We start from the raw sequence: 26,095 nt of genomic DNA, 5'->3' as shown, positions 1-26,095 counted from the left end.
TCGTGATGCTGTGTGTGACTTGTGGTGATGTGATGTCTGCAGAGACCCTGGCAGAGCCACCCAGGCCTGATATTAAGCTCCAGCCCCTCCTCTTTCACGGGATGATGGAGGCTCAAGCCGGGGCTGGAGTAAGCAAATGAGTGGAAGCAGTGATGGGTGCTTAGCGTCTGCCCCAGGCCACTGTGAGCACGGGTCCCTGCCGTGCTGGGTTTAGGGTCAGGATGTAGCACTTTGCTCTGGACCTTTCCCTTTTCAATGGTGGGGCTGGGTAGCAGGTTACAGCAAGCACCAGGTGAGCACAGATCGGGATCCCTTATCAAGGGCATAAGGTCGGAGCAGGTAGCCTGGGTGATCAATACGTCTGTATTTCCTTCCTTCTAGGACTGACAAGCCAACCCCACTGATCAATAAAGGCCAGCCAAGAGTGCCTGGTAATTATTTAACTTGGAACAGGTTGATTTGTGGGTGGGTGGGGGTGGCACTTCTAGATAGCTGGTCAGCCCTGGTCAGGGCCTGGAAGCTTAAGTTTCTCACACTGTAAAGCCGGGAAGTTCTCTGCCTTATACAGGATTTCTCTCTTGATACCACAAAATACACGGAGAGCCCTGCTTTTAGACACAACTCCGTGGCTCTTACAGCTGCTGTCTCGGAGTTAAAATGGATGGGGTGGGGCTGGGGGTGTCTTGTAAAGTTGCTTTGTCGTGGCCCTAACGCAGAGGATTGATCTCTTTGAACAGAAACTCCAGGTCCTCTGACCAATGCCATGGCCCTGCAGCCCCCAGCACCCATGCCTAGGAAGTCACAGGCGGTAAGTGAACAAGCCTGCTATCCTGTCCCTGGTTCTACCCATTGGGATTGCTCCAAGGCAACCACGCTTTCTGTTTCTCCTGGGCGGAGCCCTGAGGACTTTTTTCTGGTGCTGTTTCTTGACTGGGGAGCTGACCAGCTTGACCATACGTTCACTGCCACAGTATAGTCCCCACGAGTGCCAGACCCCGGGTGTTTCATTTCCCAGGCTTATCCCGGCTTGCCTGACCTCTGTGAGTTTCCCAGCCCAGATGCGTGGCTCATGAGGCAAGCAGAAGAGAGAGGCTCGTTCTCTACCTACGACCTTGGCTTTCTCTCACACTGGCCCCTGCACTAGCCCCTCACCCTTCCTCTTCTGACACAGACCAAGGCCAAGCCCAAGCGAGTCAAAGCGCTTTACAACTGCGTGGCCGACAATCCAGATGAGCTGACTTTCTCTGAGGGGGATGTAATCATTGTGGATGGAGAAGAAGATCAGGAGTGGTGGGTGAGTCTGGGGGCCGTTGGGGGCTGTGCACAAGTCAGGGGGAGTCATAAGGCCTGTGCACAAGTCAGGGTTGAGCCGTGGGGGCCTGTGCACAAGTCAGGGTGTGTTGTAGTAAGGGCGGCCGGGGTGCTGGGGACGTGGGGGCTGTGCACAAGGGAAGCCCTCAGCCTAAGCAGTCCTCTGCTGCTGCCGCCAGATTAGCATACGGTGCCTTCCACATCCTCTGGTGTCTTCTGTGTGGACATCCTCCTCTGAGTGGGCCTGATCTGTCCTCGGGTGTAGCTGGAAGTGTTCTCCGTCCCGCTGGTCCCCCTGGACTGGTTTTCCTCTGCTTGCCTGTTCCTGAAGCCACTTATGAAATATATGAAATAACCATTCTGAGGCTTATTATCAGTTACAGTTGTTTGGCCACTGTCTTAGGCTTCTTACTGGCTAGCTCTAACTATTAGATTAACCCATTTCAATTAATCTATGTATCGCCACGAGGCTGTGGCTCACTGGTAATGAATGTCCTGGCATCTTTCTCCTTTGGCTGGCTACCTGGCGTCTCCTTGACCCTGTTTTTACTCTGCTAAGCCATTGAAACAGCTTCATTCATCAACCAATAATATTCAGAAGGACATACCCCATCACTTAGGTGAACGCCTCACTATTATAATGGATGGGCCACTCGAGCTCCATTTCCAGAGCACCCTTGACCTGAACTGGGAGTGTCGTGGCCATAAATTCCACACGCAGCCCTCCACTGCCAATGTGTGGAGCCAGGCATCCGGAGAGCTGGGCTCAGGGCAGAGTCCTGTGTCACTTTGATCCCAACACAAGCTACACCCTGCTCAGCATCCAGCTCGTACAAGAGCAGCGTGAGTACTGAGCTTCTCCCAGAAGCCTCTGTCGTTCAAACTCAGCCGCTTAACAGGCGGGGGACCTGGGCAGCAGGATCTCCGGAAGGGAGTCGTGCACAGCACTGCAGCCGAGATGCCTTGGGGATCAGCAGGGATGACATGGGTGGTAGGCTGCGGGTGAGGGTGTAGGGATGAACCCATGGAAAGAGCTCAGCACGGACTGCCACCCAGTGGGCACTCGGCGCCCTGCCCTGTAGACAAAACTCAGATACCAAGTGTTTCAAAAGGTCCCTTGGGACTTGGGGAGGCACTTTGCTTGTCAGCCACAGGAGTTTGACCTGATCCATCTGTAGCTGCCTGTCCCCTCTGCAGCTTAAGCCCCAAGTTCTCTGGTGGGTCTGTGGCTCCACCCTGCAGCACCACTGCTGGTAAGGGAAGAAGCCCATTCCCATCACTTTCCTCGGCACCTCAGCTCCCACACACCTTCCTCCTGTTTGCTGAGCAACTCCCGCCCATGGCTGGGCCTGGGCAGAGTCCAGCACTGGGCTCCGGGAACCTGGCCTCAGCCCTCCACATGCACACCCACCAACACCTACCACCAGGAAGCAGGATTGGAATCAGACTGTATTTCATCCTGTGTGGTGGATGGATTCCAACCTGACCCAGTTTTAACCCAGTGGAAAGCGTCTGTTTCCAAGAGCATGGAAAATCTGGACAGCCACAAAAGAAGTAAATGTTACCATGACTACAGAGCCTGCCTCTCCTGAGGACCCAGGGTTCTCGGTGGCAGTCTGGGAAAAAAAAAAAGTATAGTTCGACAATTTGCTAATATCATGAACATGGTTGAGATTACACATGGGATTATACATGAAAATACCCAGACTGAATTTTTTTAAGCCTTTCTACAAATGCCTGATGAAATAGGAATGGGGCCACATCATTGCTTTGGCCAAGTTTTATGACTTTGAGTACAGTTTCTTCATTCTCATACGAAGTGGGAGTGGATCCAAGATGGCTCCCCTGGTGTCTTCCGTCCTGCTGTGGCCCGGGGGCAACATCTCTCTGCTCCCCTGTAGCCGTCTGAGGGTGTATGAGGCTTGTGGAAGGAGGCAAGCACAGGTGGGAAGGGAAAGAAATGGCTTAGCTGTTTTTCCGTCATTCTTGGGCAGAAGAAATTCCTCTGCACAAGCAAGTATGTGCTGCCCCTCTGAGTCGCTAACGTTTATGACCCAAACTTGCTCGTTTCAGATCGGCCACATCGATGGAGACCCCAGCCGCAAAGGAGCCTTTCCTGTCTCTTTCGTGCACTTTATTGCTGACTGAGTTGCTACTGAGCAGAAGGCCTTTCTTTCATCACGACGTTCCATTTTGTCATTGGTACCAAGACTGGCTATCCAGTCTCCTGGATCCTGCCGTATGGTCGCCCATCGTCTCACAGTACCATTTTGTTCTGAAAACTCAAAGGCAGTTTTTATATTCAAGCTGATTCTTTTTTATAGGTTGTGGTTTTCATGCAACATTGCTATACTTTTACTAGGAAAAGCCAAATGTCCTAAGAGCAAGGAGGCAAAAGGCTATTTTAACTCTAGACCCAGGATCCTGCATTTTCAGGAGTAGCTAAGCCTAAAAATGCTTAGACGAATTTGGGGGATTCCTTAGCTTTCCTTAGCGCGGCTGTGCCATTGCTTAGCTTTGGCACTGTCGGTTCAGCAGGCCGGAACCGTGCTGCTTCAGTCTGTTGCCGTGCCCTGAACTTTGTCCACAGACGCCATCCATTCCCCTGTAAGACATATTCCTCTGAAACCCAGCCAGTGTCTGTTTAAAGCAACTTGGCAATTTACACGTTAGCCTTGTACTTTTCCGGCCCTGGCCCAAGGTGGCAGCTGCCATGATCTCCTGCATGTATGTATGACCCGTTGTCGTGAACAGTCGTGCCTGGCATACTACTGATGGGCTATTAGGACATCGCACTTTTAGCAGTCTGTTCTGCACCAGTATTCTTAAATTGCAGTTCCTGAATTTGGTTGAAAACTGAGGATGATGGATTGCAAAATGCCCTTGAAACCAGCTTGTGTGCCCTAGGTGTTTTAGGATTTGCCTCCTTCAACGTCCCCCGTCACTCAGAAAGCAACTGTACACGAGTAGGTGCAGACCACAGTGAGAGGCAGATGCCTCATTGTGTCCTGGTGTGTGCCACTGCCTTCCCCTCCCAGCCCCCAAGGACACCTGCTCTGCTTAGTGTCTTGTCTTTAATAGGATTCTCCAAAAGGAATGGTAGCCACACTGTTTTTAGCCTGTTCAGTTGTTTGTATTCAAGAGCATATCAGAAATCTGTAGATCCTGGGGAGCCCAGTACCCCCAGACATCCCAGTTACACTATTTAAGGCCTCACGTAACTTTGAAACTTACAATATGTGGGGTGGGGGTGGGGGACTAGGTTGTATATGATAGAAATCAAAACTCATTTGTTTCATGAACTTGACTGCCATACCTCTATTAATAATTGTAAGCATAAAAGTCACGGTAGAGAGATGGGAAATTCTGGCACGCTTTCAGAATAAAGAGGCGAGTATAGGGTGTGAACCGGAGCTGGAGTGTGAGCAAAAGGAATGGACTGAAGTGTAGGCTTGGCAACAAGGCAGTGATGCTGTCGAGGTGACACCTGATTGAAGCAGCTCCGTCTGTACTCTCTGCACAAGGCTCTTACGAGCACGGAGCTTCCCTTTCTTTGTCTCAGAGCAATCAGGACAAACTGGAATGTTTTATGATGCTATATAGTGATTGCCTCCTGTCTTTCAGATTCTGGGTAAAAGCACGTTAGATCTGTATTTAAGGTCAGTCTCTCCCCCCTGCCCCTTCTCAACACTACTTGTTACGTTCACTACTCATTCATTTCCGTCGTTTAAGCCCTTCTAGCCACTCTTCTCGTAGACCCGAGAGGATGGGCAGATGCATTTGCACAGTGTACCTCTTTTACAGTGCCCCTACCCCCCACACATCTGTATCGTCCTCTTTGGTGACCTGGTGCCAGCTCTCTCTCTCTGAGGAATCACGTTGATGCATATCAACATTGGAACCCTGGTCCCAAGCTAACCTATCAGGTTCACTGGTACTTAAATGCCTAGGAAACATTTTCCCACTTTCTGGTGGTGCTACTGTGTGGTAACGGATAGTGCTTTCTACCAGAAGAGAAATTTAATTGACTTCCCTCCTAATTATCCTTTCTTAGTTATTTGCTCTCTGCAAACTGAGAAGAAAAAGTAACTGAAAGGAAAACATTGTAGATATCTATTTATATTTAAAGTTTACATTTCATGAGTGTCGGCCGTGGAATTCGGGCTTCATTTTTATTTTTATTTTACTTTTTTGCCACTTTCCATCAGGTCTGACTTGGAGGGAAGAGGACTCAGAATATGGTGCGCAGACTAGTGTGATCTGTTGAGGGTGAGGATGAACTGCAGCCTAGAATGCTATTTTGAGATGTGTGATACTCGATTCATTCACTCGGTTACTTTGGTCTAGTTGCAGCGCAACTGTATATACTGTATAACCTAAACGGATTATTTTCATTGTCCTAATGCAGTGATTTATAATTAGAGCATGTTTAATAAATTGACTTCCTGTTAACCAGTCATTTGACTGGAAAAAAAAATAAAGTACTTTTAAATGGACATGGTTTTCCTCTGTCAAGTATTAGCTCTTGGCACTTGGCAGAAGAGGGTGTGAACCGTAAGATCCTTTTAAACCCATTCGTGAAAACCAGCAGATGCCCTCCAAGGTCCTCTGGACTCTGAGATGAACTCCCGTGTGCTGGGTAGTATACGGATGGGATATAACTTCAGTTAGGGTGCTTTTCATCTTGACACTGCTGTTGCTACTCCAAGGTCATGTGAAATCGAGGTCCCCAGTTCACGCCTATGCCTGCCCCTAACCCAGACTTCCAAGCAAGTAACCCCGAGTCTCTGGGTCGGTACAGCATGCAAGTCTCATTCAGTCGTCTATGAATAGATGCAATTGTCTGACACATCAGTATTAAGTAAGTCTGGGTACATTTTAAAAAGACAACAGAAGTTTATCTTATTTTTAGATTTTATTATATGTATGCATTGACTGGCTGCATGTATGTATTGTATACCACATGTATGCCTGGTACCTGAGGAAGCCAGAAGGGGAAGTCAGTTCTCTTGGAACTGGAGTTGCAGGCAGTTTTGAGCCACCTTGTGGGTGCTGGGAACTGAACCCAAGTCCTCTGCAAGTGCTCTTAACTCCTGAGCCATCTGTCCAGCCCCAAGGTTTCCTTTTAGCCCAGAAAGTAGGTAATTTATTGGGAGTTATCCTACTGTTAGTGACACCTTTGAGTGGCCACTGATACTTCACACGTTACACTTCCTTTAGAACACTGGGTTGGGGCTTTACGCCCTCTCATAGGTCACCACTGCAGATCCAAAGCAGAAAGATGCAGGACCAGGCGAGCTCTCGGATAGGCCAGTTTCCATGGGACTGCAGAGGTCAGGACTTGTCGGATGTCAACACAGAGTCAAAGGCTGTGGATAAGACCTTGCAGATTGCTTGGGCTTGCTCCTGCATTGTACAAAGAGAAACACTGCTGCAAATATGATCAAAACAAAGTGCACAGGATTCTCGAGGAAATGGACAGAAAGACAGAGTGAGAACAGACATGATACATCTCTCTGGAGACTACCTGACTTTCCCAAATACCTCATTACTTCCCCCGAAATCTACACATCAGCAGCACCTGCCCGGCCTGTGAACATTCCTGAGATGGCGGACAGTAATGGCTGCTACTAAGCCTGAGAGGATGGCGGCTCAGGAGTGGAGGGAGCCCTGACCCAGCCCAGGTCAGTGTGGCTTGCTCGGCAGGAGCAGTACCCAGCCTGAGTAGCTGCTGATCCAGGGTTTACTCCTGCTTGCTGATGACCACTTGGGAGAACCTTTGAAAGCTGTGAGAGAGTCACAGCCACCATGTCACCTGCTGAACAAGAACAAATCAAGATGTCTCACCAGGCTGTTACACTGGTAAACCCACAGGTTGTATTCTTCATTGCTTGCATCTGTGGTCTTGAGTGCCAGCAAGCTCTTGCCGGCTCCTAGGCCATCGTCATAGCACACCATCCGGATGATTAAATACAGGGCATGCCTGTGCAGAACACCCTGTGGAAATCACAAGACCTTCAGAAAGCTGGGACATGGCTGCCAGCGTTTCGCAGTTCTCAGAAAACATTTTCCCCAGTCAAAGTGCACTGGGAGGCTTGAAAAGACAGGTCCGTGGATCTGGGAGCAAGAACTACACAGCTTCCCAGCCAAGGGACCTTGGTGTGCCTAGTTATGGGGTGGCTTGCTCTCGGGATCCCATTTTCCTGTTTAGACCCAGAGAAATAGGAACAAGGTCAGCTATACTGTCCTCACCTCTGCCTGTCCTCCACGTCAACCAACAGCTACTTTCAAATGACATGGGGTCCCTACATGACACACACTGGGTGCCTGCACATATGTGGGAAATACAAAAGAAGCCCCTGCTGTCCCTAAGGAATGGGCAGAGCTTAACACCAGCAACCACCCAGGACCCGGGAGACCCAGGTCCAAGTGCACCCTGAAAGGCTAGGGCTCCCGGTTCCCTAGAACGGGCGCTGCACTTACATGCTGATCCGTAGTTGAGACTTTTATGCCATACTTGGAAACGCCCAGAATAAACTCCTCCTCCAGGGGAACAAAAGGCAACTTTCCATCTTGCTGCAGAGTGGAAATAAATCACAGCTCACACATTAAAATGGCACAGTCCCCTCAAGTTTGATTAGTTGCTTCTGGTCTCTGGTTGTCACAGCCTTGGGCCCTTTAGGGTTCCGTCTACACAAGCATTTCCCCCAAATTCAGATCGATCCTCTCTGTACTGTTCTGTCCTTTGTGATGTAAACCCTAATGACAAATGAAGAGCCTAGCCACAGATCCTGGTGACATTAAAATACTTACACTATTAAACCAGGAATGTTGGCACAAGCTTTTAGTCCCAGCACTCGGGAAGGCAGAGGCAGCAGGATTTTGTGAGTTCAAGGCCAGCCTGGTCCGCAGTTTCAGGACAGCCAGGACTGTGTGTGTGTCTTGTCTTAAAACAAGCAAAATTTACACTATTTAGATTTACAGATCCTCAAAGCTCACCTTCATGTCAGCACAAGGAGTGAGGAGGAAGTTGGGTAGCGGGGGACGTGGTGTTTTCTGACTGCTGAGATACATCTTGCTAGCTAAGGCTCCCAGGGCTCCAGGTGACAAGCTGCTGATGAGTTAACAAAGCTCAGAAAGTCGTCTATCAGCAGAATGAGCTCTTGAGAAACAGAGCAGCGGTGATAACCCATCATACCCATCAGCCGGCCTCATCTACCTAAGAATGCTGCCTAATTTGTCTTCTCTCAAAAAGATGTTGCTGGCAAATAATAGGTGTTCTGCATTGCAAATGCTTTTGTGGAATTGATGAATTACAGTAATTGAGTCATGGCCAGATGCCTCAATTCCTGGCCCTCTGAGTATCTGTAATGCCTTGCCAATCATTCTCACAGATCTCAGACTCAAAATAATGCGGTTGTCAATAATGGCGCTTTATCAAATAAAAGCTCTGCAGTGGATGAGCCATCCAGCCATTCTCACAGAATGGAGGGAGCGCTAATATAATTTTGAATATCTTTCTTATAACAGAGTACTTGTCACTTAGGCTGTTTGAATGACCATATTCCAAGTCTCATGCAGTGATAAGAACAGACTTTATCAAAAGTTCTGCTAAATTGCAAATTAAAGTCACTATTTTTCCTTGTAAGTACCTTTCTTTATGGCCACTAAGATAGGAGTCAGTAGGCCCAGTCTCTGTGACTAAGAGACTTTGGGTTCTCTGTGTTGTCCTTGATGTTCTGGGGCTCTTCCTATACAAACCATGATGGCCTGAACTCACAGAGATCCACCTGTCTCTGCCTCCTGAAGTGTAAAGGTATGAGTATAGATCTCATATTTATTTATTTATTTTGGGGTTTCCGAGACAGGGCTTCTCTGTGGAATAGTCTTAGCTGCCCTGGAACTAGCTCTTGTAGACCAGGCTGGCATCAAACTCACAGAGATCTGCCTGCCTCTGTCTCTCAAGTGTTGGAATTAAAGGTGTACACCACCACTGCCTGGCATAATTTTATTTTATAAACAGTATGGTGCTACCTTAATTTTGCTACATGTAGAATTTTGTAAGATATATATAATTACAAGATATTTATGTATCTATCAATGTATGTGGGTGTTTTGCCTGCATGTATGTATATGTGCCATGAGCATGCATTACCTGGGGAAGCCGGAAGAGAGGGTTGGTCCTCTGGAGCTGCAGTTAAGGTGGCTGTGAGTGCCATCTTGGTCCTGGAACAGAACCTGGGACCTCTGTGGGAGCAGCCAGAGCTTTTAACCACCATGCTACCTCTCCAGCCCTATGATAATTATATTTTGTATTTTTATTTCCTGACCTGAGTACATTTTCGAAGCCCCTCTCACCTTAATTCTTGTGGAAATGGATTATAAAAAATGAGACACATGCTGGGCTTGGTAGTACACACCTTTAATCCCAGCATTCAGGAGGCAGAAGCAGTTGGATCTCTGAGTTCAAGGCCCACCTGATCTAGAGTTCCAGGACAGCCAGAACTACAGAGAGTAACTGGGAAAAAAAAACCAAAACAATAACAACTAAAGAAAAGGTATTTTTTGGTCCATGTCATAAGTTTTTAAATCGGTGAAACCATTTCAGTAGAGGAAGGCTTTGACAGGTTTAGAAGAATCTACCGTCTAAGCAGTGAGCACAATCAGTTCTTCAGTAAACCAGGAGCCAGGTCAAATGGATAATGTAAACGTTTTATGCCTGGGTAAAGAAACTTTCCCCCATGTGGCTCCATCTCCAGGGCACCTTGCATGGTCTAAGACTCAAAGCTGCCCCAGGATGAGCGCCAGGCTCCAGCCACAGATGGTGAACCGTGCAGTGGACCCAGGGACATTCTCCTTCAACATACGTTCAGCACCAGCACAGCCAGAGGCTTCCACTGGAGTCAGGTTTTGTTCTGTCACTCACCTGGGCGACATCTATGTAGTTTATCAGGTCTAGTGGTCCTTGGAGACTCTTCCCCTGAGACAGGTCCAGTTTCTCGATGGCACCAACATACTTTATTCGAAACTCGGCGCACGTGTCTAAACTGTTGCTTTGTCCTAAGATTATAATAGACACGAACAACAGTGCCTACTTTACAGAAGGTTTTCTCTTTTTAAAAGATTTTTGATTTTACTTGTGCAGGTGCTTTCAAAGCAGGGTCTTAACCATCTAGCTCTGGCTAGCCTGGAACTTACTTATGTAGACCAAGCTGGCCTCAAACTCATATTCACCTGCCTCAAAGCACTGGAATTAAAAGTGGGCACTTCCATGCCTGCGTCTGCACCCGGATTCTTAGCTACTAGTTTCTAAATGGAAGATTTCTTGGTATAACAGGGAGGAACTTAAAATTGTATTAACACTCTTTCCTCAGTGATCGACTGATATAGAAAAGCCTCAATGACTGGGGCAAATAAATACTGACAACCTTCATTTCAAAATAAGAAAAAATATTTAAAAGTCAACTAGATAGGAAATGCTACCTTATAATATATAACTACTACTTTGGGTTCCTTTTACTTTATTTCATGATTCAGGACGCCTGCTCTATCATTCAGATCTATATATTTAAACATGTATATATAGGATAAAGTCAGAAGACCCGTAACAGATGGCAACAAACTCTAGCTAGTTCGGAAACTCCCACCAACCATTTGTGACACCTGCCATGCTAAGGAAGTGCAGTGCAATTATGTTTACTCTGTTTGTGTATGGAAACAATGCCAATGACTTCTATGTGACAACATTAGTTTAGGTGCAGTGAGAATGAATGTACTGTACTTCCAATTACCAGCTATTTATAGAGCTCGATTAGGAGTCTCTTCATTTCTAAGGCGCTACCAATTTCATGCGGCTGTGTCTGAGACAAATGGCCTCATTTGCCTGTGTCAGCTGTCATCTCAGTGAGGGTCTCTGGAGGCAGCCTTTGAGGTTAGTGGGCCCTAAACCCTTCGCCACTAACACCTGCCCAATCCCTAAAACCATTTAAGCCCAAGTATAATTCAGTCCCTGCTACCTATTAAAAGGCGGTTTTGAAACCGCTAAGTCCTTGGCCCAGGTGCTTTCAAATGCTTGCTTTCAGATGCACTGAGGACACTTTGTCTACGTGCCTTTGGCAAGCTCCTACCACACAGCCCTTCCCCTGTCTCACCAAGTCTGAACTGCCCAGAAGTTGCAAAGGGAGAAAAACCATTAAGGAGACCTAGCTCTGCCACACAGAGCCACGAGAATAAACACAAGGTCAGTCATCAGGTCACCCGGCCCTCTTACCTGAGCTTTTGGTGGAGTCCGTATCAAGGCTGGCGACAGTGCTGGATCTTGACAGACCCCCGAGGCTGGAATCCACAGACTGAGAAGAAACACAGTAAGATGTATGTCTTCTCTGATGCAAGTTCTTACTAAGCTGAGTGACACAGTGTCTGGTCAAGTGTTCAAGCAGACTGACTGCAGCTGAAGACATTTTCCACAGCAACACATGACACATGACTGCTCTGGAAACCACGTGACACCAGATACACATGTGGTCAGCATCTTCAGTATAGGGCTCAGCCACTAGCTCCCCTCTCTGACTCTGCCTTATACTTGGAGCCTTTGCTGTCCTGTTATTTCCATGGAACCTCAAAAGAACCCTTGTATTAGAAAGCCAGCCGGTGAGCAACATCCCTGTCCAGCACTGAGAAAAACCGAATGTCCCCGTTCCTAATCTGGTCCTCTGCAATTATCCCCCTAGTTTCCGGCCGCAGCAGGCTCGCGGTTGTCAGACAGCATGGCTGTAGATGTAAACAGAACAACAAAACAACATGCTTGGTTCCACCGGACTCCACTGTTGGTGTCACGGTGTCTTTAGAAAAGGCTCTCGGGGAAAGCCTGGTTTAGAAGGTGCGTGCTCCATAAATCTGCTGGTGCTGCCAGGCAGCCTTCAGTCTCTGGTCCATAGGACTTAACTGAGCTTGCTGTGAGAGGCTGTTAAGTGCACAACGAACCCTAGACTCTGGGAGATCTCACCCCTCAGTGCCTGCACTTTCTATCTTTTAAAGATAATATTTTATGAGTTGCTGAAATGGTACAGCTTTTCTAGAGGACCTGAGTTCAGTTCCCAGTACCCACAGCAACTCAGAACCATTGCTCCAGTCTCTGGGTTCCAGTGTCTTCTTTTAGACTTTGTAGGCAGCCACACTCCCCTGCATATAACTCCCATTTATACACAGATAACTAAAAGTAAATCTTGAAAAAATGATTAAATAAAAAGTATAGTCAGGCATTTTGGCCCATGCATGTAATTCCCACACATGGGAGCAGAGGATCAGGAGAGGAAGGTTATGCTGCAGGGCTCCTTGCTGTGAGTTTGAGGCCAGCCTGAGCTACCTGGGACCCTATCTGCAGGAGGAGGAGTAGAAAAGAGGCTGCATGCAAGTCACTGAGGTAAGGGCACTTGCTGCCCAAGTCTGACAACCTGAGTTCAATCCCTACACAGTAGAAGCTGTGATATGAACAGAAATGCCCCCCACAGATGCATGTGTTTGAATGCTTGGCCCATAGGGAGTTGCACTGTTAGGAGATGTGGCCTTGTTGGAGGAAGTGTGTCACGGTGGAGGTGGGCTTTGCGGTCTCCTATGCTCAAGCTACAATCAGCACACAGTTCACTTCCTGTTGCCTGCAGAGCAAAGATATAGAATTCTCAGCTCTTTCTCCAGTACCATGTCTGTCTGCCTGCATGCCACCATGCTCCCTGCCATGATGACAATGAACTAAACCTCTGAACTGTAAGCCAACCCCAATTAAATGTTTTCCTTTATAAGAGTTGCCATGGTCATGGTGTCTCTTCACAGCAACAGAAACCCTAACTGGGACAGAAGCCTAGATCTAACTCCTGTCAGCTGTTCCTCTGACTTCCACATGTGTGCTGAGGCACACACTCACCTCAATCTCTCAAACAAAAAGTTTAAAAAGTATTTTTTTAAAAAATATTAAATCAGTGTGTTTTAATGATACCACACATAGCTTTAGTCCCATTTAGTTGAATGAATTTAAGAATTTCAGAAAATTACCAAAATAATAAAGTCTGAGCAAACACAGAGTGTCAGGAAGGTGATGACTCGGGTCCTGGCATGGCCAGCACTGTGCCCAGAGCCAATCAGGAGTGCCGCCCTCAGCGCTCTGTGCCTCTGACCCGCCCTCTTCTCTAACCTTGCTCTTTGTGCTGATTTCACTGCTCTGGGAACTGCTGCTGCTATGCCGCTTCTTGCCTTTGCGTAACATCTTTCACCATAGCTCGATCCCAAGATGACGCCCTGGAGGAAGAAGTGTTTCCAGCGCTGTCAAGAAAAGCAACATCAGCCCAGTAGAGGCGCACGCGCCTTCAATTCCAGCACTCGGGAGGCAGAGGCAGGCGGATCTCTGAGTTTGAGGCCAGCCTGGTCTATACAGTGAGTTATAGGCCAGCCAGGGCTACATAGATCGGGTCTCCAAAACAAAACAAAACAAAACAAAACAAAAAAAAAGCAAACAGAAGGAAAATCAGCAGCAGATCATGTTCCACACAGCACAGACAGAAACCATCAGCAGCTCCCAGCACCCACACGGCAGCTCACAATAGTCCACAACTCCAGTTCCAGGGAATCCAATGCCTTTTTCTGGCCTCAGGCACCAGGCACACGTGTGGCTCATATACATACATTACAGGCAAAACACTAATACACATAAAAACAAGTAATTATTTTAAAATATTTACAAAATGTGAACAAACAAAAAACCCTGTCAACAGTCATAGCTGAAAAGTACTTTTTTCTCAGACAAACACACATCACCCAGTTCTCAAAGATCCAGATAGATGCCTTACTTTTCAGTTGATTCAGAATGACGAAAATAAAACATATGACACATTATCAACCAAGATACTGAGATCCAGTGACCTCAGTGAGATCAGATCTGCACATCCTAGATGAAGACTGTGCCAACACTCACACACACACACACACACACACACACACTCACGCCCCTAGTATTTTGAGACAGGGTCTCTCAGGCCAAGCTGGCCTTGAACTCAATGTATGACCTAGGATGACCCTGAACTCCTGATTCTTCCACCTCTGCAGAGCTCTAGAATGTAGAGATTATAGGCATGCACCACCACACCCCTTGAGACAGAATCTTGCTGTGTAGCCCAGGCTAAACTTAAACTCTAAACTCATGATCCTCTTGTCGGAGCTTCCCAAGGGCTGGGGTGACAGGCAGGGACTACATTTCATGCCTGAAATGTGCCCTTTTCTTTCCATAGAGAAAGGCCTTTAAGTAAAATCCAACATAAAAAGCACTCCTAAGAGTCAGCTCCTCACCTCCCTGCACCCAGAAAAAGCAGGAGCTTAAGGAAGGTGGGGTACAGTCTACATTTTATAGATGAGGGAGTCCTGACCCGATTTTCAACTCGGAATTTTTGGGAAGACAATCCTAATACATTTTACCTAAAACTGATCTTGATCACGTTTTACCAGAACCAAACACTTACTTGTTGTTGTTCTCCAAGGTCCTGCACACAGCGATTTGTAGAGCAGCTCCTCTTCCCCTGATGCTCCCAGTCCCTTCCAGGCTGAACAGCGGACCTGGCAGAGGGAGGAAACGGGCAGTGGGTAGAGGACCCAAACCAAGCTCAGAGCTTCTGCTTGTTCTTGTAGCAGCCACTCTCCACCCACCTTCTGGGCTCCTTGCCATGGCAGCCTGCCCCTGAGCCTTTGGTCAGCCTCGCACCCAAGCTCCTTCTCAATGCTTACTTTATTTGTAGCAAGAAGGGCTGACTTGTTCACTCGGTCCTGAATGGGCACTGTGGTGGTTCCTATAGATGGTGGCGCTATTAGGAGGTGTGGCCTTGTTGGAAGAGGTGCATCATTTGGAGGCGGACTTTGAGGTCTCCTATGCTCAAGATACCTCTCAGTGTTACAGACCATTTCCTGCTGCCTGTAAGATGTAGGACTCTAACATATTTCTCCAGCACCATGTCTGCCTGTATGTCACCATGTCCCATCATGATGATAATGGGCTGAATCTCTGAACTGTAAGTGAGCCACCCTAATTAAATGTTTTCCTTTATAAGAGTTGCCATCGTCATGGTGTCTCTTCACAGCAACAGAAACCCGAAGACAGGTAACAAGCACCTAGGTGCTGGGGACTCATGGCACAAGGACAACGTTGACCCAGGAGTGGGGGGGGGAGTGTGTCCATTTTTACTGGGAGTGGTAGATCAATAAGAAAAATCCAACTATTGGAGAACAATAATTCCCATGAGGAAAACAAAGCAAAAAGGGCAGGGGCAGGAGGAGTGTCCAAGGCCTGGCGGGCAGCAAGAAAGCAGGGCTGGAGCCTAAGAGTCTCCAGAGGCGATTCCAGAGCAGTCAAGGACATGGCGATATGTCTGCTCTACGGACCCTCACTGGGTACCATCTAAGGAACCGCCTGCCTGGGGTGAGAGCAAAGGCTGTGAAAAGGCTGTTGACTCCGGGGCAGAAGTTGGTGCACAGGATGGCTCCACAGGCAAAGACACCTGCATGGAGGGGCTGACAGTAGGAGCCCCTATTCCCAGGCCTGCACCCACCTAGGTTAACCCAGCGGCAGAAAGAATGTCCCTGACAGTGAAACTGCTGCTTGGTGACATCCGTAGGTGCATTATATTTAGTGCAGACCTCTTGGTATCTACAGAGGATCGGTTCCATAATCGCACCAAATGCCTATAACCCACATGCACACACCCTGCCCTTGCACTTTAAATCACTTCTAAATTATTTATGTAACTAGGCAAGCACGCTCCACTGAGCTGAACCTCAGCTTTTATCTAATGTAAATGCTACAGAACTAGCTGTTATGATGTATTATTTAGAAAATAACGGTAAGGGGAAGGCTCCGCTTATTTGGCACAATGGGATGTTGGTCTTGCTTTCACCATGCAGCTTTAAAACTCTGGCACAGAGCCGGGCAGTGGTGGTGCACTCCTTTAATCCCAGCACTTGGGAGGCAGAGGCAGGTGGATCTCTGTGAGTTCGAGACCAGCCTGGTCTACAGAGTGAGTTCCAGGTCAGCCAAGGCTGCTACACTAAGAAACCTTGCCTTGAAAAACCAAGAATAAATAAATGAAATCTGGTTCTATTGTTTGTAGAATCCTGATGTGTACCCACAAACCCTTGGCAATGATTTGGATATCATGAAAACTTACTTCCCAGCATCAATCCCGGAACTTGAGGGGTAAAGATTATTGTTTAGTCTTTGGTATCTCCTGCTATTCTGGATGCATGTACTTAAGCAAATTACTCTTGGTTCTAAGTTATTCACATATAAAGATGAGCCTGGGGATGCTGTTTCAGCTGGGTGTTACACAGGTTCACCAAATGCAAAACTGTCAAAGACTGAGCATCCCACCCTCCCTCCAAACATGCTCCTCCCTCGTCTCCTACTCAGGCAATTAACCATCGCTGATAGAAGCCAGAAAGACACCAGTTCCTCCTTGCTCTTCAGCCCCCACATCCAATTAAGCACACGGGTCCCAGAGTGCACAGCAGAGCAGAGCTCTCTGCCTTGGCTCTGTAACCAGCCCTACATCTTTGCAGGATTAATGGCATTCTTTGCAACATGAAGGTGATGAATCCTCAATCTATAGAAAATGCCCAAGTACACAATCTGACACATTTAAGGAACCCACAAAGATACTTTGTAGATAAGATGTCTTTACCTTAAAAAACAAAAACAAACAAAACACTGCATAGGAGTAGGGTCCCCCTGGAGCTGGTGTTAAGCCACTGGATATGGGTGCTTGGAACTCGGCAAGAGCAGTAGAGGCTGGTAACCACTGAGCCAGCTCTTGGGATAAATGATCGTATCCTACAGGACTTGGCTGCCCCCACATGTTAGCCAAATCAATGGCAAAGACTTCCTTCAAATACAAGTCAGAGAGCCTGCAGGAAAGCGTTCACTGGCTCCTCACATTAACGGACTAAAGAAGGTCAGATCTCTCTGGCAAGACACTCAAGGCTCTCCACCCACTCTTAAGCTTCCACAAGCTGCTACACACTCACTTCATCCCTCAGGAACGCGAAGTCACCTTGGTTCTCAGGGGCACTGCGCTCCCCATGTGCTCTTAGGCTGTGCTCCAACCTTTCGTCCCACAGAACTTATTTCATAAGTCTCCTGGCAGCTACTTGCCTCTCACAACTTCAGGCCTCTTCTAAGAAAGTCTTCCTTGGACGACCAGGTTGGACTAAAGGACCCGCAGCTTGAATGCACATCAGATCACTGTATTTTAAAAAATGCCACACTTCTACTGAAAACTCTCACTCTCAACGAACTAGTCCAAGGCGGGGCTGGGGTTGTTCTCGGTGGATAGATTAGCTAGCTAGCGGAGGGTACCGAGTATTGACTTGGGAGGTGATTATCCAAAACACAACCAGTACTAAACATCCAGCATTGCCAAAAGCACGCTCCAGAAACTGCTAGCCCTCCCTCCCGCCCAGGAGGAGCAGCCGGGGTCCGCCCGGGTCATCTGAGCCTTCAGCGTAGTGGGAACGCCCAGCTGCGTACACAGGAGGCAGCTGAGCCAGAGTTGCAAAAACTCGCCCCACAATACAAAGTTAACTTGGGGCCCCAGGCACGAGCAGGCTTCCAAAGCTCTCTGCACACACGCCTCGCACAAGTGAGGATGGAGACAGCCAACCCCAACCCCAGTGTCGGGGTGCAGCAGCAGTGACAGGGAGGCCTCAGGGCCCTCTCGCTAAGCCTGGTCCTTGGGGAGGCGGGCGACGGACCTGTCACGGGAACGCGGGTCCCTCCCTGACCCGGGCACCGAGGCTCCTCTTCCTTCTCCCGCTTGGCACTCAGTCGGTGTCTCTGCCTCGGGATGTGGGGTGGGGACGGCGGGCTCCGGGGGACCCCACCCAGGGGGACCCCACCCACCCGCGCCGCCCGGCCCAGTTCTCACCTCGCCGCCTGGGCTCGTCCCCGGGCCTCCCGCGCCTCGCGGGGTGTGGGATGGTTCGGCAGCGGCGGCCGGCCTGGCGGCTCCTCCAGTTCGGAATCCAGCTCCGGCTTTGCCACTTCTCCTGCCCCGGTCCGCTAGGCCACGCCCCAGTTCTGCGCAGGCGCATTCCTTAGGCCGCGCCTCCAGTTCCTAAAGGCGCGGAAAGGGGAACCTGCGGAACCGCGGTCTCCGACCGGAAGTTGACGAGACGAGCCCAGCTCTGGGCGCAAGAGCGCGCCGGAAGTTGTGTGTTGGTGGTCGGGGGTTTTTCTTCCTTTGGTTCGCCGTGGCTGTGTTTTCAGTTTAGAGACTGCGGCAACGGGTTCCTGGTCCACGCTGCTCCTGAGACTGCCAGGATGTCCGCGATTCCTGCAGAGGAGAGCGACCAGCTGCTGATCCGACCCCTGTAAGGGACGAGCTAGCGAGGGAGCGTAGCCCCCGGATGTGGGAGAGCCAGGAGGGGTCGCCTCGGAAGCAGCTGCGGGCCCGGCCTCCCAGGCTCACGGGGTTTGGAGAATGTTGATCGAGGGGCTTGCTAGGTTGAATGTCATTTTACTTTTCCTTCAGTCCCAGGGGAGGGTATGTTGAAGTTGAAAAAAAAAAAAAAGAAAAGGAAAACCAGGTCGTTGGGCGCTTTCATAGAGAAGGGTTTGCCAATTAGCACAAGCCTGGATCTCGCACAGGGAACCGACAGGTAGAGGAGGGCAGTGCAAGGGAGACCTGCGTCTATTTTATGATCTCCAGACCCCACGTGCGCTCAGATGGCTGGGGTAATAAAGACGTGGTTTGTGAGTGCGCATTCAGAGCTCAGACCTGAGCAGAAGGCGGGAGGAAAATGCAGAGGAGAGAGCAGAGTTGTCACGGAGGGAAAGTGAGCGCTCCGTTACCGTAAAAGTCTGGTTTTAGTGGAAAGGGCTTTCAGCGTTCTGGAATGTTGGCAGAGAATTGCCTCACGCCTGGAAAGGTCAAGAACGTACTGGTGCAGAGGAGTTATTTGACTCCACACACGATTATCGTTCAGTTTTAGATACTAGCTAGCACCACGTGAATGTGTACATTTTTCAATAGAGAGAAACTAGATCCTTTATCCATTCGGTGAGATTTACTGAAGCTGGGCGGTGGTGGCGCAAGCCTTTAATTCCAGTACTCAGGAGGCCGAGGCAGGCGAATCAATGTGAGTTCTAGACCAGCCTGGTCTACAGAGCGAGTTCGAGGACAGGCTCCAAAGCTACACAGAGAAACCCTGTCTCAAAAAAACAAAACAAATCAGGGGAAAAAAATTACTGAGCTCTTACCAATGATTGCACGCAAGTGTCCGTGCCGTCCCCCTATATACACTAATCAAGTATCAGATACCTCATATTCAGGTATCAGATACCTCACCAGGCACAGGGTGAGTTCACTGATGCCACTCCTTTGGTTAAATTGTAGAGCAAAGTATGTGTGTGTGGGTGGGGGGGGGGTGCTGGGATGAGTTTGTAAAAACAGGAGCCAGCTACCTTGGAGTCAGACCTGAAACCCAGTCATTCTATTTAATAGGGAAGTAGCCTTCATGAAGCCACTTCCTCGCGTTGTGGGGGGAAGAGCTCATGGGCTGCCCTCAGTAAATAATGCTCCTTTGACATGTGTTACAAGGGTATGGAGAGGCATTGTGTTGAGGGTCAGAAAGGCTGCACATGGGACTTCCTGAGATTGAGGCAAGGATATCTCATGCACCCTGGAAGTGGAATTGATGTACAGCCCGAGTGTTAAAGAATTTGTAGAGATTAAAGGCAGTGTAGAAGCCAGAGTGTTCCAGGGGAACGTGAGTGTAGTCCCAACTCATGGCCAAGTTCCTCTGGCTGTGGTTAACAGCAGATGACTTGGGACAGGCTGTCAGGTACCACCTTAGGAAGGACCTTGTGGAGATTCTAAGAGTATTTATCACACCAGTTATAGTAGCCAAGAGATTTGTGAGTTTTTTTTTTAATTAATTTATTTTGTATACAGTGTTCTGTCTGCATGTATGCCTGCAGGCCAGAAGAGGGCACCAGATTTCATTACAGATGGTTGTGAGCCACCATGTGGTTGCTGGGAATTGAACTCAGGACCTCTGGAAGAGCAGCCAGTGATCTTAACCTCTGAGGCATCTCTCCAGCCCCCTAGCCAAGAGATTTGTATACAAGAGATATAGTATACAAGAGATTTGAAGCAACTTTATAATGCAGTGGGAATTACATTAAAATGTGGCTACTTCCCCTACCTCCTTTAGAAGCACTCGTGGGCCTTTTGCTAGTGACGCACTGAGCCGTCAAGAAGGGACTTTAAGTAAAAATATCACTTTGGGGTGAAGTGGCAACATATGTTATTTGTTTCAATCATTACTGTGACAAGAAAAAAGCAAAAACCAACTTCACTGTGACTGAAAAGATGGATTAATGAAGAAACTCTGGTTGGATGTCATTAAGCTGGGGCAGTTCTGGGTGACAAGTTACTCGTAGCCGGTAAAAGGAGGGTGACGAGGGAGGAAGAATCGGGTTTCCAGAGATGAAGTAAAGTCTTGAGGAGTTTGTAACTGCTCAGGTGTTGTCTGCAGGGACAGTCATGAAGCACAGGGGGTACATTACAGACTCCTTGCTGGAGTGTAGCTGGGACAAGAGGACAGACTGTGCAGCCGGGACAGAAAGTGTACCAGAGGAATTTTATAACCTTTCTTACAACTGCGGTACCTAATTCCAGAACATTTTCATCACCCCCCCCCCTTTTTTAAAGCCCATTAGGAATCATGCTCATTTCTCCCCACCCTCCCTAGCCCTCAGCATCAATCTTTTCCTTCTCTGGATTTGCCTTTTTGAGGCATTTCATACAAATGGAACCATACAAGATGAGCCCTCTGTCTTGGTTTCTTTCACTTAGCAGTTCTAAGGCTTCTGATCCGGGAGTTTGGCAAACATTTCAGACCCCATAGCTGCACAGCAGTGGACAAGACAGATGTGAATCTTAATAGTGCTGCCATTGTAATATGTGAAGTATCCATAAATGTATCTGTGTTGCACTGCAGTGAGGTGGGGTGGCAGATTGAGGCTTGCAGTAAAGGATGCATTAGAGTAGGCAGTCAAGAAAGGGTCTGAGAAGGTGAAGCCTGAGCTGAGACTCAGCTGATCTCAAGGAGCCAGTCCAGGAGTGTAAAAACTAGCCTGGCATACTGAACATGCAGTACCTGGCAGATGCCCCAGTAAAGAGGCTTAAATGTCAGGTGTATGTGTCAGAGGTCTAGAATTCAGAACAGTCTGGGCTGTAGATAGAACCTCTGAAGTCATCAACATGTCAGACATGTAAGGACCATGAAGCTGGGAAGAGATCCCAGGAGAGACTTCAGAGGCTAGAGAGTCAAGGCAGATCAGTGTGGGGAAATGGGAAAGCCAGCAAGACAGACTAGAGTGTTGGAGTCGGAAAAGCTGGGAAGTGCTTGGTACTTGAAGGCGCCCTTAAACAAGGGACATGGTAGCTGCCAAGGGGACCAGTTAAGTAGAGCTGCTTGCTCTTAGCAGCAAGGACAATCTCAGAAAAGCAGCTGGGAGCAGCTGGTGAGTGGAGTTGATGGGAGGGGAGGAAATGCAGAGGGACAGCTCTGTGGGGAAGTTGGCTTAGGAATGAAATGGGAATTCCTCTGGATAAGAACCCAGGAGTTTAAACTGGAACAAAAAACGAGCATGGCGTTTATTCACTTTTAAATTTGAAATGGAGGCTCCCTGTATATCCTGGCTGTCCTGGAACTTTCCCTAGACCAAGCTGGCCTCGGCTTTACCTCCTACGTGCTAGGATTTCAGGAAAGTTCCACCATCATTTCTTCTTCTCTTAATCCGTGGCTAGCCCAGCGTGGATGGGTATGCATGGGTCCATCTCCTACCTGTTTGCTGCCAGACCACAAAGTCTTTGAGGTCTGAACCTCATGGTGTCAGGTGCACATCTGTTCTGGGCAGTTAGTACCTTGCATGAGAGCACTGAATGAATTGTGAGCTAGATTTTTGGGAAAAGATAACCAAGAAGCAGTTATGTTTAGCTTAAGATGTGCGAGAAAGGGGAGGTCTGAAACCGTGGGTGACCAGGCTGCTTGGTACAGTGATCTCCAGATGACAGGCTGTGACTTGGTGACTTGATCAGAAATGGTTGTTGTAGAAGTGCTGTGTGACTGCTCATGTAAATCCTAAATGTCCCTCCGCTCCCAAGGACCACTTTTCACCCCTTCCTATCCCGGCACTTGTCCTCTGTTTGAGCTCTGCAGCTGTCATTTGTCTCAGAAATTTAAATGACCACTGCCATCGCTCGAGGGCTTTTAAGTGTGAAAGAGTTTTAACTTATGTTGAATGCTACTGGGGTGGAGTGAGATAGGCTTACTGAGCACTGGTTTACTCGCTGTAGCTTCTTAGTGCTGGTTTTGTAGGCATGTGCCTCCAAACACAGCTTTGGACTGCTTTAATTGCTTTTTAATCATTTTTCCCTTTGAATGTTTGCAGTGGCGCTGGGCAAGAAGTGGGAAGATCATGCATTATTTTGGAGTTCAAAGGGAGAAAAATCATGGTAAGTATTATTGGTGGTATCATTGCTGTTTGGTACTGGAAATTGAACTTGGGGCCTTGTGAATGCCAAGGACATGATTCTACCCCTGAATCATACCCTAGCCTGGTGATCATTTGTTCAGTTAAGAAAACAGTGTAGCTCTTCCGTACTGTCTGTTAGGTCTGTCCTAGTGACCATTATCCCTGTAGCACCAGCCGAGAGGGGTGTGCATGATGTATGTAGTCAACACTGTGACGGGAGAAACTCTTGTGCTTAGTAACTAAAAGCATTAAGTAACCTAAAAAGATACCTTGTAAGACTGTAAAGCTGCCATCTACATCTGCCAGACTATTGTCTCTTCCACGTCCTTGTCCCCTCCCAAGGTGTGTGGATAACCTGCTGACCCCACCCCTTTGGAAGACATCAAGGATTTAAGCGCCCTGAATGTATATCAGCTTTCACCGCCCATGAGTGGCTTCAGTCCGGCTGGCGCTCTGCCAGGTCCGTCTCCTTGCCTGGCAGGTGAAGGGCTCAGGAACCCTGGTTTCTAAGGTCCCAGTAGAGAGGTGGGGCACTGGCTCTTGTTCCTTTGTTCCCCTCTTTCTTTGTTAAACTTCTCTCAGTCTTCAAAACACAGCAATATGTGCCTAGAGTCACCAGTTTTAAAAAAAAATCATTTATCTGAGTGGGTGTCTGGCCTATACTGATATCTATGCACTATGTGTGTGTGCCTGGTGCCCATGGAAGCCAGAGAGGGCAGTGGATCCCCTGGAAATGGAGTTGTAGTTGATTTTAAGCCTCCATGTGGTTGCTGGGTATCAAACCAGGTTCCACTGGAAGAGCAGCCAGTGCTCCTAACCACTGAGCCATCTCTGTAGCTCCCACCTGAGTCATTCATTTAAGGATTTATTTTTGTTTTATTTTATTTTATTTATTTGGTTTTTTGAGACAGGGTTTCTCTGTGCTGCTTTGGAGCCTGTCCTGGAACTAGCTCTTGTAGACCAGGCTGGTCTTGAACTCACAGAGATCTGCCTGCCTCTGTCTCCTGAGTGCTGGGATTAAAGGCGTGCGCCACTACTGCCCAGCTATTTAAGAATTTATTAACTTGGCAATAAAACCCCATAGAGTAAATCCCCAGTCATCAGCTCGTGGGAATATGTTGATGCTCTCCCTAATGGGAGAAGTACTTCACACCTACAGACTGGAAATACCGTTTTGTAACAACGAGCTTGAAGAAGAACCCCAGTGATGTCTTGTGTTCTGTATCCCGTGCTGCTAACTGTGAGCTGTGTCTTAAACGTGAGAGCTGCTTTGGGTACAACCTCGTCTTTCATGAGACCGAGGTCCGAGTGCCCACTCCCTGGGCTCCTCTGAATGTGTTCTGTCTGCTGCATGGGTGTTCATCAGATGTGTAGCAGCTTGAGATCTGTTTGCTGAGATTTTCTTCCTTCAGCTGGACTGTGGTATCCACCCTGGCCTGGAAGGAATGGATGCTCTTCCTTACATTGACCTCATCGACCCCGCTGAGATCGACCTCCTGCTAATCAGTCAGTAAGTTTCCCTTTAGTTTCCCTTTATTGACAGCGTCACTTCTCAAGCCTTTCTGTGAAGGTCAGTCTTCCCAGGATTTGGTGTGGGGTTTTGTTTACATTTATTGTGTGTGTGTGTGTGTGTGTGTGTGTGTGTGTGTGTGTGTGCATGCGCACTTCCTACAGTGTTCATAGGAAGATCAGAAGACAATGTGTGGGAGCTGCTTTTCCCCTCCCAGTGTGGGTCCTGGTGGTTCAACTCTGTGGTCAGGCTTATTGGCAAGTACCTGTATTCTCTGAGCCATCTTGCTGGGCAGATGTTTGTTTTGTTTTCTAATAAGCTGGGAGTGGTGGCACAGGCCTTTAGTTCCAACACTTAGAGGCAGAGGCAGGCAGATCTCTGTGAGTTTGAGACCAGCCTGATCTTCCCTTGAGTTCTATTGGTCAGAGCTGCATAGTAGGACCTTGTCTCAAAAATAAAATGAAAGAAACAAAAGCAAGTATTTTCTATTAGGAAACACAGTTTGGGTCTCTAAGTCTAAACCAGCACCTCTGTGTGAGGCTAGAGATGCTGGCTGGGAGATGTGTGTGCCGTGCAGCTAGAGGTGGTGGAAAGCTCATGTCCTCTGTGGCCATCCTCAGCTGACACCGAGGAAGTCCTCGCTGTCTTGTCCCATCCCTCAGTAAGAACTTCACATAGGTGGCACACGCCTGTAATGCCAGCACCCGGGAGGCTGAGGACAGAGCATTGCTATGTGTCTGAGGCTAGTGCAGGCGGCACAGCAAGACTCCGTCTTGAAGAACTTCATTTAAAGATGGTGACAAGTTTCAATTTTATTTCACTAAGTTGTTTGTTAAAATTCTGCCAAGTGTAGATTTGGTTTACATTGTCCCCCTCGAATTGATTACTGATAGAGGGGGAGGGAGTATCAAGAAGGCCCAGAGGAAGACCCCTGTGGGAAAAGGAGAGAATGGACAAGCGTCCGCTTGGTCTCCTGGAAGCGCCCTTATGTGCTTGGCACACATTTGTCCACTGAGCAGAACCTCGCTGGGGTCCCGGCCTCTAGTGTCCAGAGCACTCATGGCCCTGTTTCCTTGTCAGCTTCCATTTGGATCACTGTGGGGCGCTGCCCTGGTTTCTCCAGAAAACAAGCTTCAAAGGACGGACATTTATGACTCACGCCACGAAGGCTATTTACAGATGGCTCCTCTCAGACTACGTCAAAGTCAGGTGAGTCCTTATCCATTCTTCGATCGAGGGGCATTTAGGTTGTTTCCAGTTTCTGGCTATGACAAACAGTGCTGCTATGAACATAGTTGAGCACATGTCATTGTGGCACAGTTGAGCATCCTTTGGATATATACTCAAAAATGGATTTTTTTTTAAAGATTTATTTATTTATTATGTATACAACATTCTGCCTCCATGTATGCCCACACACCAGAAGAGGGTGCCAGATCTCATTACAGATGGTTGTGAACCACCATGTGGTTGCTGGGAATTGAACTCAGAACCTCTGGAAGAGCAGACAGTGCTCTTAACCACTGAGCCATCTCTCCAGCCCTCAAAAGTGGCTCTTGAGGAAGGTTGTTTCCTAATTTTCTGAGAAATCGCCACACTGATATCCAAAGGGGTTGTACCAGCTTGCATTCCCACCAGTAATGCAGAAGTGTTCTCTTTACCCCACAACCTCTCCAGCATAAGTTATCATCAGTATTTTT

The 26,095-nt window shown here is 48.2% G+C and overlaps 3 protein-coding genes and 1 non-coding gene across 9 annotated transcripts in view; 3 read left to right on the top strand and 1 right to left on the bottom strand.

Annotated features, from left to right (window-relative positions):
• Asap2 (ArfGAP with SH3 domain, ankyrin repeat and PH domain 2) overlaps positions 1-5,807 on the top strand; it is a 150,873-nt gene extending 145,066 nt beyond the window's left edge. The window contains exons 24-27 of the mRNA XM_050141908.1: positions 382-431; positions 738-808; positions 1,172-1,294; positions 3,385-5,807. Coding sequence (XP_049997865.1) covers positions 382-431; positions 738-808; positions 1,172-1,294; positions 3,385-3,459 — 319 coding nt within the window. The 3' untranslated portion in view covers positions 3,460-5,807. The remainder of the gene's footprint in view (positions 1-381; positions 432-737; positions 809-1,171; positions 1,295-3,384) is intronic.
• A 400-nt stretch (positions 5,808-6,207) lies between these two features.
• Positions 6,208-18,385, bottom strand: Itgb1bp1 (integrin subunit beta 1 binding protein 1). Of its 4 annotated transcripts, none has more exons than XM_050141924.1 (8): positions 18,267-18,385; positions 14,817-14,910; positions 13,499-13,602; positions 11,582-11,660; positions 10,238-10,371; positions 7,795-7,887; positions 7,159-7,308; positions 6,208-6,717 (listed from the first exon to the last, which is right to left on the bottom strand). In XM_050141924.1, the coding sequence occupies exons 3-8, from the start codon at positions 13,568-13,570 to the stop codon at positions 6,646-6,648; spliced, it is 600 nt and encodes a 199-aa protein (XP_049997881.1). In that variant the 5' UTR covers positions 13,571-13,602; positions 14,817-14,910; positions 18,267-18,385; the 3' UTR covers positions 6,208-6,645. The 4 variants fall into 4 exon arrangements, with proteins under 4 accessions (XP_049997881.1, XP_049997880.1, XP_049997883.1 ...); XM_050141923.1 differs by having other exon boundaries at positions 13,499-13,626; positions 18,267-18,384; XM_050141926.1 differs by lacking the exon at positions 18,267-18,385 and adding an exon at positions 18,094-18,136.
• Positions 18,386-18,489: 104 nt separating this feature from the next.
• The window catches only part of Cpsf3 (cleavage and polyadenylation specific factor 3), a 32,019-nt gene continuing 24,413 nt past the window's right edge, over positions 18,490-26,095 (top strand). The window contains exons 1-4 of one of the 3 annotated variants that reach the window (XR_007591633.1): positions 18,490-18,711; positions 22,802-22,865; positions 24,298-24,395; positions 25,476-25,604. Coding sequence is in view for 2 of the 3 variants with exons in the window: in XM_050141912.1 (XP_049997869.1) it covers positions 18,662-18,711; positions 22,802-22,865; positions 24,298-24,395; positions 25,476-25,604 (341 nt within the window). In the remaining variant the exon portion in view is untranslated. Of the gene's footprint in view, positions 18,712-22,801; positions 22,866-23,227; positions 23,346-24,297; positions 24,396-25,475; positions 25,605-26,095 lie in introns of those variants that run through there. The other 2 variants (XM_050141912.1, XM_050141913.1) reach the window with 2 other exon arrangements.
• Positions 20,547-20,679, top strand: LOC126501378 (small nucleolar RNA SNORA21). Its single transcript, XR_007591662.1, has one exon. It is a non-coding gene; the product is annotated as a small nucleolar RNA SNORA21 (small nucleolar RNA).

This window comes from Alexandromys fortis, unplaced genomic scaffold (assembly GCF_014885135.2).
Source record: "Alexandromys fortis isolate MF-2015 unplaced genomic scaffold, M_Fortis_MF-2015_v1.1 scaffold_30, whole genome shotgun sequence".
Taxonomy (NCBI): Eukaryota; Metazoa; Chordata; class Mammalia; order Rodentia; family Cricetidae; genus Alexandromys; species Alexandromys fortis.
Note: the sequence above shows the minus strand (reverse complement) of the source record. Positions and strands in the feature narration are given on the sequence as shown.

Bases quoted from the DNA above. Each gene is read 5' to 3' on its own strand.
- Itgb1bp1 (XM_050141924.1), bottom strand. From the start codon at position 13,570: ATGTTACGCAAAGGCAAGAAGCGGCATAGCAGCAGCAGTTCCCAGAGC. The intron at 10,372-11,581 runs GTAAGAGGGCCG...TTATAATCTTAG, and splicing joins GGACTCCACCAAAAGCTCAG to GACAAAGCAACAGTTTAGAC. The intron at 7,309-7,794 runs GTAAGTGCAGCG...TGATTTCCACAG, and splicing joins TCTCAACTACGGATCAGCAT to GGTGTTCTGCACAGGCATGC.